Genomic DNA, 12,824 nt, shown 5'->3' on the forward strand with positions numbered 1-12,824 from the left:
ATCGTACTGCTTGTTTTGCTTTGTTGCTGTATCCTATGTCTCCCCTCCCTTCCGCAAATGTGCAAAGGTTTTATTCCCTCCAATAGGAAGGACGTCCTGAAAAGTGAAACCAAAGCCCTTCTGGAACTGGAGGAACAAATCAGGTGTGGTCAGAGAAGGTGCTCGGGACTTGCAAGATAGGGCTTTCAAGAATAACTCAGAGGTTACAAACTCCTGACATGTGGTTTTCTTGGGTGCCTGAAACTGGATGGATTTACAATTTGTGTGAGCGATTTGTGGAAATGTAAAACTGGAATACACCTCAGAAACATGATGGCCTACCTCGCTTGACATCTCCTGGCCACTTTTCCACTAACTTTGTTCACTTTAATAAAAGGATGGGTGAGCTAAAAACATTTGCAGAAACCAGATGGATGAAGAACATATTGTCTACTGTACTCATGATTATTGCTTTGCTTATTTCTGTATGTTGTAGTATTCAATATATTCCTGCTTTGTTTGCTATGATGATAGGCATGTTTCCCAGGCATAAAGAGAACATCATAATAACAACACAGCTGAACCCTGTTGCAAAAAACAAAAACAGAGGAAATGTGGGAATGCGGTGGCCATAGTACATGTATAGACCAGTTTGACTGGTTGGACACGTGTATGGAGCTTAGCACCGAAATAATCAGACTATGAAAAGCGGGTTCATATGGATACTCTCTGAAGGGCCCTATTCGTTCTCTCTTTGTTCAGAACATAGACTGTATTTGCAAAGGCAGAGACATCTCCTTATAGAACGGGGCCTCTTTGTTGGCAGGTGATGGGACGCTGGGAACAAAGCCAAATATGATAACACAGCCAGAGTTAAGTTTTGTTTTTACCTTAAGTATCGCTTTCCTAGAATTCACGTGATTTACTGTAATTGGTAAGAATGTGAAACTTATATGGAGAATATATGGATGCTTTTCTATTTCTTGTATGTAATATGAGATGTGTAGCCATAATAACGCCTTCTGATGACGCTGTATTTTGATAACTAATAAAAGAGGGTGACTGAGTCAGCTCTGGGCTTCCTCATCCCGAGAAAACACTTGTCCTGTGTTTTTTCTAAACTGGACCTCCCATGAGAAGCCCGCCAGGATGAATGCAACAGGAGCAATTGGTGGCAGAAGGCGGTCTTGTAAGTACCCCGGCCCTAAGCCATGGAGCACTTTAAAGGTGGTCACCAACACCTTGAAGCACACCCGGAAGACCACTGGGAGCCAGTGCAGCTCGCGCAGGAGAGGTGTCACATGAGAGCGCCTCGTCGCCCCCATAATCCCCCGCGCGGCCGCGTTCTGGACCAGCTAGAGCCTCCGGGTGCACCCAGGGGGAGCCCCATGTAGAGAGCGTTGCAGTAGTCCAGGCGGGAAGTGACGAGTGCCTGAGTGACTGTGCGTAGGGAGTCCCGATCTAGAAAGGGGCGCAACTGGCGTATCAGGCGAACCTGATAAAAAGCCCCCCTGGCCACGGCCGTCAAATGATCTTCTAAAGACAGCCGTGCGTCCAGAAGGACGCCCAAGTTACAAGCCCTCTCCGTGGGGGCGAGTGATTTGCCCCCAATAGCTAGCGATGGCGTCAGCTGGCTGTATCGGGACGCTGGAAGCCACAGCCACTCGGTCTTGGAGGGGTTGAGTTGGAGCCTGTTTCTCCCCATCCAGGCCCGCACGGCCTCCAGGCACTGGGACATCACTTCAAGGGCATCGTTGGGGTGGCCGGGGGTGGAGATGTACAGCTGGGTGTCATCAGCGTACTGATGGAACTCCACCCCAAAGCCACAGATGATCTCACCCAGCGGCTTTACATAAATGTTGAAACAGAAGGGGCGAGAGGACCGACCCTTGTGGCACCCCACAAGCAAGGTGCCTCGGGGTCGACCGCTGCCCCTGTGTCAACACAGATTGCGACCGGTCAGAGAGGTAGGAGGAGAACCACTGCAGAACGGTGCCCTCCACCCCCAACCCCGCCAACCGGTGCAACATGATACCATGGTCAATGGTATCAAAAGCTGCTGAGAGGTCTAGCAGGACCAGGATAAAGGAGCAACCCCTATCCCAAGCCCTCCAGAGATCATCCACCAACGCGACCAATGCCGTTTCCGTGCTGTGCCCAGGCCGGAAGCCGGACTGGAGCGGGTCTAGATAGACAGCTTCATCCAGGTACCAGGGAAGCTGTTGCGCTACCACACTCTCAACAACCTTCGCAATGAAGCGAAGGTTGGAGACTGGACGATAGTTAGCCAAAACAGCCGGATCCAGAGAGGGCTTCTTGAGGAGGGGCCTCACAACCGCTTCTTTCAAAGCAGCCGGCAGGACCCCCTCACTCAAAGAAGTGTTAACAATCTTCTGGAGCTAGCCTCGTGTCACCTCCCGGGAAGCCAGTACCAACCAGGAGGGACACGGGTCCAATAAACATGTGGTCGCGTTCAGCCATCCCAGGACCCTGTCTATGTCCTCGGGAGCCACAGGATTGAACTCCCCCCAGATAACACTCTCAAGACCTGCCTCATCATCCCGTCCGGACATACCCAGTCAGAGGCCAGCCCTTCCCGAATCTGAGCGATTTTGTCATACAGATACTGCACAAAGTCCTCAGCTCGGCCCTGCAAGGGGTCATCCCGCACTTCCAGGTGGAGGAGGGAGCGGGTCACCCTAAACAGGGCGGCCGGGCGATTATCTGATGACGCGATTAGAGCGGCAAAATAGCTAGATTTCGCCGCTTTTATCACCACTAGGTAGGTCTTAATATGAGACCTCACCAGTGTTCGGTCGGATTCGGAGCGGCTGGTCCTCCAACTACTCTCCAGGTGTCTTTTCCGGCGTTTCATCTCCCTAAGCTCCTCGGAGAACCAAGGAGCTAGGTGAGTTCGGTGCCGGGTCAGAGGCCGCAAAGGCACGACACGGTCCAAGGCCCTGGCAGCCGCACTATCCCAGGCGGCCACCTGGGATAGATCTATCCAAGATAGTTGGGACTTTGCTCTTGGTTGTTGTTTTCTTCTAAAAGTGACATGTTTCCATTGTTTATATATGGGGTGCTTTTTTAGAAGCAGTTTGTTCCCTATTGTGTTTTATTTTAGTGTAGTCTTATTGTTTAGGTTGGGATTTCTAGCTTTGCTCATTGAGTTCCAGAGTTGTCTCTAGGCCAGGGGTCTGCACTCAAAGAGCCATTTGGACCTGTTTCCCACAGAAAAGAAAACACCAGAAGCCACAAACCTGGGTGGGTGTGGCCAACTCGACATCACTCACTTCCACCATTCACATGACCCCATAGCCACGCCTACTCAGCCGGTCATTAGGGCAGAGAACTGGTTGTTAAAAAACACTGGGAACCAGGAAACCCTTTTGACATCTCTCTCTCTCTCTCTCTCTCCCTCTCTGTCTCCCTCCTCTCTCTGTATCTCTCTATGTCTCTCTCTCTCCCCCTCTCTCTGTATCTCTCTGTCTCTCCCCGGGCTGCTTCTCCATTCCCCGCCATTGCCCTTACCTTTTCAGGCCAGGCAAGGAGTGACTGGGAGGGGAGGATGAGGGGCGGAGCCAGCCAGTGGTGGGATCACCCGATAGGGAGCCACAGCAGAGGGCTCAAAGAGCTGCATGTGGCTCCAGAGCCGCAGGTTTCTGACACCTGCTCTAGGCCCTTTACATTTTCTTTTAGTAATTCAAGTGGTCTATGTTTGATACATAGATAGTTTGGGTCTTCTGTGGGTATAAATTGAAACATATGGCACACTTTGCAAGTTACTCGTGTCAGTCTCTATTTCCATGACATTTTTGTTTGTATTGTGGGAAGTATGCCCCAAAAGGACAGTGCCAGAAACCCCATAGCACCAGAAACCTCAGAAAACAGTGCCAAGAAACTCAGGCCAGCCCTTCTCCCTTTAAGAAAACCAAGAAGCACCAACTGAAAGAAAAATACAGAGCAGCCCTGCTGACAGAGCTGACAATAGATGTTAGGTGTATTTGTGCCAGCCATGGCAGTTTCTTCAAAGACCACCAGATGGGAGCAAAGAGGCACCTTTGATCCTGTAGGAAGTTAGCACCCACCCCTTTCCTGGAAGAGTGAAATATTTTAGGAAATATGAAAAAGGGCAGAATATTGTATTTCCCTGGAATAGGCATGGTTTTGAAGCAGCTCCCATCTTCCTGCCCCCACTCTTTGTCAATGGGCCATTAAGGCCTGGGCCAGTCTATTCTACATAACAAAGATCTGCCTCCTTCAGACAGAGCCATAGTAGGAATTGCCAAGGAATCCAACAAAGATAGGATTAGCCCTCTACACAATAGCAGCAGAAACTCACCACATGTGACCTGGGAAGCACATGTGACCATCAGTCAGCAAGGCCCCCACCCCCTGGGAGTCTGACAGCCAATCAGGATACTCTTTCGGGGCCCCAAGAAATGCAGAGCCAGAGAGAGCATAAAAACCTGAGGATTTACTGTATCTGCCCCCTTTTCTGTTCAGGAACTCAAGCCATGTAATCCTGTCCACCATTAAACCATCTTTCCAAGCTGTCTCCATGTTTCCAGTGTCTGTTTCCCCACTTGGAGCAGAACCTAGAAGGATGTTTTTTCCAACAATCCCACTGGTGGGTCAAGGAGCTCCAGCCCCTACAACCCCATTGGGGAGAGTTAATGGCCCTCCGGCCCCCTCACACATTGATAAGGGAGGAGCCATGGGCCCCTATAAGAACCCCTGCACAGGGGCTGCTCTTTGGCTCTTGTTCTACCTTCCTATGGGACTGATCCATGGGCTCAATCCAGGCATGGATGCCTCCATGCCAGGGAACTCATTTTACTCCACTTTTACTTCTAAATAAAGACTTAATTTGATTGCATCCTTGCGTGCTGACTTTCCTTGGAAGTGCCCTCAACGAACCATCTATCTTCGTGAGATCCCTCACAATAGTAATATTTAAATAGAGCCATTAAAATAAGGGGAATCAGGCTAAAAATAACTCACCTGGAATTCCCCTTTTCCTCTTTCTTGGCAGAATTAACCCCCAGGATAGGAAAGACAAGGCCCCAAAAACAGGATTAGGGTAGGAAGACAGGATCCAAGGCAATCCCTTTAACAAGAGGCACACAAATAAACCCATTAAGCTGCAGGAGCTTCAAAGGGGAATTAAGAATAAAAGGCTCAGAGTAACACTTCCAAGTTTGCTTGCAACCCAGGAATACTGGAGCTGTGTCACTACTTTTCTTGTCTTCCTGAATTAAAGGACCCCTTTTCCGGCAGCTGCTTCCATGTCTATTTCTTCTCAGCATTGGTGGCTACTTCCCAGCTGTGAACGAACCAGGGAAATTTCTTCCAACAGTATTTTGTTTGTTGGTTTGTTTGTTAAAAAATTAAAATTTTCTAAAAATTAAATATTTTCTGTGAGAAAGGACAAAAAAAAAAATCAATATTAGAAAAGCAATGGATGTAAAAATTAAGAATGAAGTGTATAAACAGAGAGCTTCTGCAGATGATTTAGGTATTTTTCCACAAGATGCCAAAAGTGGCATGGAATATTTGATGAAGAAGCTGAATGACTTTGGAGGTTTAGCCAGTTTCAAAATAAAGAAACAACAAACGAAAATGCTAGTTAAAAATCAAAATACCCAAGTCTGAACGTCTGATAAAGAAATCAGGTTTTAAGGTGGAGAAGAGAGCTAAATACCCTGGGATGACGATAACAAATATCAATTATAAATTGTTCCAATATAATTTGGAACATTCATGAAAAATCAGGTATCCCAATGTCTGAGATTCTACAACCTGGATTTCAGCTCTTATACCAGCCATGACTCCAAGTCAGAGGAAGAGAGATGGAAATGATCTTCTGAGAAAACATGGTGGTATCAAGATGCTTTGTTCCTTAGGTAGTTGTGAGTGGGGTCCTGCATAAGGAATCAAGTATAAGATGTGAGTAGTACTGTTGTTCTGCCTTTGTCACTGCCTTTGACCTCATTGCCCTGCTGTTTACAAATTCATCCAGGCTTCTTATATTCCAAAATATCAAACTCTAGGCCTTCAGAGCAGAGTTCTGAGTGATTCAGAAATCCATGGCCACCAAGAGAAAACTAAAACGTTATCATGATGCTCACTCACACTGAGACCAACACACACTTGGTCTGTTTTTTTCTTTCCTCAGATATCAGGGGATCTGAAGATCAGGGATATTCACATCCGTCATGGTGAGATCATATTCCATTTACCAGGAAGCTTGCTGCTAGTCTGTTTATATTGTATCATTCAGATGCAACTGGTTTCCAGGTGCCGTTTGGTGAATGTGCCAGAAACGTGGCTGTCCCTTCCATTGGGTATGTACTCAATCTTCAGCATGCAAGGGTAACAAAGGAACTAGACAGGATTAACACCAAGGGACAAAGAGTGCTTGCACTGATTTAGAGGAAGATTTTGAATAATCAAAGAATTCTGGGAGAGGAATTGACAGAAAAGACAAATGGAGCAATACCGGCAAAAAAATGCCTCTTTTGGAAAATGTTAGAGAGAAAATGATTACTGTATTTTTTGGACTATAAGATGCACAAAAAATGGTTTTTGGCCTCCCTTTTTTCAGGCCTTTTTTCGGCCCTTTTCCAGTCTTTTTCCAACCTGTTTCCAGTGCTTTTTTTGGCACATTTTCGAGGCTTTTTGGGGACTGTTTTGGGGATTTTTTTGCAGCTCATTTTCGAGGCTTTTTGCGGCCTGCTTTTGGGGCTTTTTGTTCTGTTTTTGAGGCTTTTGGGGGGGCTGTTTTTGAGGCTTTGGGGGCCATTTTTGAGGCTTTTTTCAGCCTGTTTTTGAGGCTTCTTTCAGCCTGTTTTGGGGGCTTTTTTGACCTGTTTTGGAGACTTTTTGGGGCCATTTTTGAGGCTTTTTTCAGCCTGTTTTTGAGGCTTTTTTCAGCCCATTTGTTCAGAAAAATAGGCCAAAAATACATCGAAAATAGTCCCAAAAAGCCTCCAAAATGAGCCAAAAAAGCCTCGGAAACAGCCCCCCCACAAAGCCTAGAAAATGGGCCAAAAAAAAAAAAGGCCTGAAAAAGGCCGAAAAAAGGCCTGATAAAAGGGCATGTGGAGGCCAAAAAATGGCTGGCAGGTGAGCGGGGCTTCGGTAATATTCAGTCTATAAGATGCACAGACATTTTCGCCCCCTTTTGGGAGACAAAATAGTCTGAAAAGTACGGTAGGTTGTAACCACAGAGGACTTAAGATGAAGCCTATATTTGGATCAAGTCAAGGTTCAGGCCTAAGTATGGTGTGAAAAATGCACTGGTTGGCACATCTTTTCATGTTCGATTAATTCTGTCAGCATCATTTCATTCCTTCAAGCATGTCAGCATCATTTTGGATCATCTATGAAGTTTGCTCTGGCTGGTTAACATGAAGCCCGTAGGACAAATTTATTAAAATTGAAAAATGATACTAAGACTAAATGGAAATATATTTTATTGTCACCCAAAGGAAACAAAGGGAAAACATAGCAAACTTAGCATTCCCCCCCCCCACCATACACAATCTCTTGTTCTTCCAATGACCTGGTTAGATACGTTGTGTAAACCCAGCAATAGATTGAAGAAGTTTCAGTGCATAATAAAAGGAAGCAAAATAGCATATTAAGTGAATAGGCACAAACCAAATCTTTACCATACTGAATAAGTATTTTGCAATTAGGTTTATGCTTTTTATGTTGTTTTTATACATTTAAGCCTGTGTGGGAATAGCACACAGTTTGTAAGGCTGTGGATGCACTGTGATCTTTACAATAGGGGGTTGATTGAGTTCTTTCACTCCTTCAGGCCACTGGAAGCTGAAGGCCCTCAACAGGCTGGTCAGAAAGATGAAGATCTCAATTCTTGCCAGTTGCTGTCCGATGCATGCACGCTGACCTGTATGTGAGACACGACATAAAGAGGATAATAATCTGTTCTCCAGAGTAGGAAGGAAATCTGGAAAAAAAATTGCAACGGTGAAAAGAGATTTCCAAATTGAATCCCAGTAGCTTCTCTCAGATTCAATTCCTAGAGTTCTTTTCTCAGTTTCCTCTGTTTGTGTACAGGCCTTAAGGGAGGAATTTAATACAACTTAAACTGAATAGTAGACCATTTCAAAGGCTGCACCAGGGGTGGGTTCTAATTTTTTTTACTACCTGTTTTGTGGGCGCGGCTTATTTTGTGGGCATGGCTTGATGGTCATGTGACAATTATTTAGGATTTAGCAGAGGTACTAGTTTACCAGTTTTAACTGCTTGCAGGGCTGTACCGATCTACCCATTTATTTTTTGCAGGCACTGATCTACTCATGTATTTTTTCAGGCACTGATCTACTCATGTATTTTTTAGGCACTGATCTACTCATGTATTTTTGCAGGCACTGATCTACTCATGTATTTTTTCAGGCACTGATCTACTCATGTATTTTTGCAGGCACTGATCTACTCATGTATTTTTGCAGGCACTGATCTACTCATGTATTTTTTAGGCACTGATCTACTCATGTATTTTTGCAGGCACTGATCTACTCATGTATTTTTGCAGGCACTGATCTACTCATGTATGTTTTAGGCACTGATCTACTCATATGTTTTCTTTTAACACTGATCAGCTGTAGGGCGGCCCTTTGAAGCCCCGTGGCAAGAGTTTAAACAGTTTTTTTTCCCTCTAGCCATCAGCTGGGACTCAGGAGGCAGCAATAGATTGGGGGTGGGGCCAAATAAAAGGTAAGAATAACGTGGGGGGTGGGTGGGGGCCGGGGGGGTCGGGGGTGGGGGCAGAACCAGTTTGGTGACATCATATCATCACCGCTACCAGCTCGGGAGAATCAGGCTGAACCGGGAGGAACCCACCACTGGGCTACACTATGGTATGTTTGGCGAGAGGTGGGCCTACAAGAGAGAAGTCCCCTTCTCACCATTTAGCACTAGACATTGGGTATAGTTGGTCAGCCAATTGCAATAACTATCCTACATTTTTTAAATCTTATAAATAGTAGAATGTTCAGCGGCTCTCCCATGCATGCACATTGACCTGCAGATGAAACAAAGCATACCACATCAGTTTTTTCCTCTACTTTGTCAAATGCCTTCCTGAAGTCTAAGCATACTATGTTTACAGCATTTTGCTGGTCCACTAATTTAGTCACTTTATGAAAGGAGGCAATAAGGCTTGCTTGACACAATCTGTTTTTAACAATCCCATAATGCCATATAGTGATCAACTTCTTCATTTCTAGGTGCTCACTTATCCTCCACTTGATTATCTTTTCCAGGTGATTGGTTGTCCTTCAGGGTGGATAGGCATCGCCTTACCATTTACTTGCCTATTTTGATTTGTGCATTGGTTCTATCTATCTCCCTCAGTGCTGCTTTTGATAGGTTGAGCAATTTCTTCCTTTTGCATAAAAACAGAAGCATAGAAGAAATTAAGCTGTTTGGCTTTCTCCCTGAACCTATCACCTTCTTGACATCTGCTTCCATTAGTGGAATTCTCATTTCCTTGATTGTCTTCTTATTCCTGACACACTGAAATCATACTTTTTGTTGTTAATTTTAACATTAGTTGCCAATCTTGGCTTACTCTGAGCCTTAGCCTTCCTATAAGTTATAAGCTACTTTGAGCTCATGGATGTACCTAGTCCAAATGGCAGAAACTCTTCTCGATCAATGAACTTCCCATCCTTATCCAAAAAGTGATTTGGGTTGAATTCTTTAGGTGTCTCCCATTGTTCAGGATCAAGAAGAATAGAGCGCAGGTCTGGGACAATAACGGTCCCCTGTTAAGAAAAAGAGATGATTAAATGAAGCAGTTTCATAAGGGAAACAGGCAGAAAAGTTCAAACAACATTGATGAAACATTTGGTTTTAGCTTGCCTTTATGGGCCCCTATTTGTTTATTTCTAGAGTAGTTTTCAGAGTAGCATTAACTACCCAACAGCTTAGCTTCCTTTCTTCCTTTCCACCCATTAAAACAGAGAGCTGGATTAATATTTCTTTATGACTCCAGGTTGCCCAAAGAAGAGGACAAAGAAGCATGGCATAATTGATTAATGACTTCAATTATGAACTTACATTCAGCCCTTAGACTCTTATTATATTCCTAGGATAAATATGCAATATTTAAGGTTCTACCTTTAAAACTGGGAGGTATTTGGATTTTAACCTATAATTGTTACCCCACAAAAGGCCGCTCGAATACCACTTTAGATTGAACTGAAAAGGGAAACAACAGGAGAGAGAGGAAGGAGTAGAGAGAGAGGAAGGGAGAGGAGAGGAGAGGAGAGGAGAGGAGAGGAGAGGAGAGGAGAGGAGAGGAGAAAGAAGAAAGGGAAAAGGAGAGGAAGAAAAGGGAGAGGAAAGAGGAGCAGAGGAGAAGGTTAGAAGGGGGGGAAGAAGAGAGGAGTGGGGGAAGAGAAGAGGAAATAGGAAAGAGAAGGAGAGAAAGAACAAAGGAAGTAGGAGAAGAGAGAGGAAGGAAGAGATGGGGAGGAGAAGAAGAAAGGTTGGAGTAAAGGTAAAGGGTAAAAGAGCAGTCCCGAAAAAGTAAAAATTAAAAATGAAAGTTAAAAGAAATGATGAATGAAAAATGATGAAAATGACTGTACATGTAAATGTGTTTATGAGAAATAAAAATAAAAAATTTATATAAAAAAAAAGCTTGCAATTTTTGCCCAATTGATTGACTAAATTGGCAGTTCTTGAACAGAGACCTTCTGTCCAAATGCCATTTTCTGCTTTTCTCTCCGTGTTGGACTACTGCAATATAGCCTGAACATGTTCTTCACCTTTGGAATGTGGTAACCCCTCATCTCTACATCCTTTGTACTTTGCCTGGGAAGCCCAGATAGTGTGGCATATTTTACACGTTGCATTTCATGAATCACAGCATTGGTGTAGGGCAGCTTCTTCCGATCCTGGTAGGAAATTGACCCTGACAAGCCAAACACATCCTCAATCTCCTTCTGGACTTTCTCTAGAAAAGAATGATGGGGAAAAAAATCTTCATTTTTAATATTGTGTTTCACTTATTTATTTCTGAATTTTAATCCTTAGGATGTAGGACAGCCTTTAGGGCATTAAATTTAATCTCATCCTCCTTCTGAGTATCATAAAGGAGAGCAGATTAAAAAATGTCCTTCCTGGACTCTAATTAGATCCAGTCCAAAAAGTTTCAGTATAGTGATACAAATTGCTGATTCAGTTCAAATATTCCACTGAATCTTCTTCAGTCTCGTCAGTCTTCAGAATTCAATGGCAACCAGTTTGGAAATCTGATTCAGTTAAAATAGTTGTTTTGAAAATAATGTGGATCAAACTATGTTTTTTTTTTAACTTAAAAAATGTGTATTTTACCTATCTCACTGTTTCAGTGACTCTGTGAAGCTTACAATATGATAAAAATGTTAAAAAGATAACACAGAATGACAGAATATAACTATCAGACCTGGAAGCCATATTTTATGTTTGGACCTTCAGGGCCTGCCACATCTTCCTCCATGGTAAAATGGAAGGGGGGATTTCATAGAGTGTACATGATATGTAGTCAAAATAACATTCCTTTCTCAGAGAGTCAAGGACGCATTGCCCTGGCACCTGGAGTTGAATGACTGGGGAGTGTCTTCAGTTTGGACGGTGGATGATTGGACCATGTGATGGACATGAGGGTGCTGGGCAGGGACTTAGGTCAGTCCATAGGTGGCATAGTTCTAGGTTGTCCAAGCCCAAAATTTCAAGCCTGGTGGCATAAGGTACCGTATTTTTCAGAGTATAAGACACACCTTTTTCCCTCCTAAAGGGGGGTGAAAATTTAGGTGCGCCTTATACATCGAATGTAGCCCCGCCCACCCACTGGCCCCTACTCTTTGGCCTCTGCCTTGCAGCAGTTACCTCCTTGCAAGCAAACAGCAAGAAAAAAACAGCTCCTTTCAGCTTCAGCACAGCCTAATTAGCACAAGTTGATTGAATCAGCCTCCCAACTCTCAGCTGATTTGCTCTCAGCTGTTTTGCTCAGGCTCTGCTGCTTGCTGCAAAGAGGTAAATTGCTGGAGCAGATTTTTTTTTTCCTTGTGCTTATCAAGCTATGCTGAAAATGAAACTGAAAGTAAAGCAGGTTGTTTGCTGTTTGCTGCAACAAGGCAAAATTGCTCAGAAGCAGAGGGAGATTTCATTTTCTTCTTTTCTTCACCAAAAAAGGTAGATGCATCTTATACTCCAGTGCGTCTTATACTCCAAAAAATACAGTATTCTGTTGTGAGCAGAGGAGTGGAGTACTCTTCTCTTGACTCACTCAATTATATTAATGTACGATATACAGTGCAGATTCCAGGCAGACGAGCTGTATTCGAGAACTGGTCTAGCAAAGGTTTTGTATGCTCTAGTTTGCAGTACAATAATACAGGAGAAGAAGCTTTGCAAGACTAGGTTTGTCACTGCGTTAAGTGTTTGCCAGCTGAGCTTCCATTCTGAGATTTACGGTAGCTTGCCAGAGAATTTATCTGTAGCAACTGAGATAAGACTGGTCTTGTGAGACATTGGACTACTGCGCATGTCTACATTCTTTCTTTTTTAACTTCCTGATTTTTTCCTTTGTCCGGTAAAGATGTAGTTATCTAGTTTTGTTTTTCTTTTATAATAAAATGTTTCTTAGAATACATTCGGGTTTTCTTTCTTTGAAGTATAAAGCATGGAAAACAAGATCCATTCACCTCTAATTAATTACAGTTTCCCCGGGAGGGATCAAGACTGATTCATGCTTCGACAAGGTTAACAATTACTTAACAATTCGTTTCCATCCAGATCAGTTTTATTGAGGATCCAAAGAA

At 43.9% G+C, this 12,824-nt stretch overlaps 1 protein-coding gene across 1 annotated transcript in view; it reads right to left on the reverse strand.

The window, feature by feature from the left end:
* Positions 1-7,712: 7,712 nt before the first annotated feature.
* The window catches only part of LOC139318809 (cytochrome P450 2J2-like), a 92,210-nt gene continuing 87,098 nt past the window's right edge, over positions 7,713-12,824 (reverse strand). The window contains exons 10-12 of the mRNA XM_070946429.1: positions 10,788-10,975; positions 9,638-9,779; positions 7,713-7,897 (exon numbers count right to left, since the gene is read on the reverse strand). Of these exons, the coding sequence (XP_070802530.1) occupies positions 7,713-7,897; positions 9,638-9,779; positions 10,788-10,975 (515 nt within the window). The remainder of the gene's footprint in view (positions 7,898-9,637; positions 9,780-10,787; positions 10,976-12,824) is intronic.

This window comes from Pituophis catenifer, unplaced genomic scaffold (genome assembly GCF_029215685.1).
Source record: "Pituophis catenifer annectens isolate HBS135680 unplaced genomic scaffold, rPitCat1.0.hap2 SCAF_6, whole genome shotgun sequence".
NCBI classification, from domain to species: Eukaryota; Metazoa; Chordata; class Lepidosauria; order Squamata; family Colubridae; genus Pituophis; species Pituophis catenifer.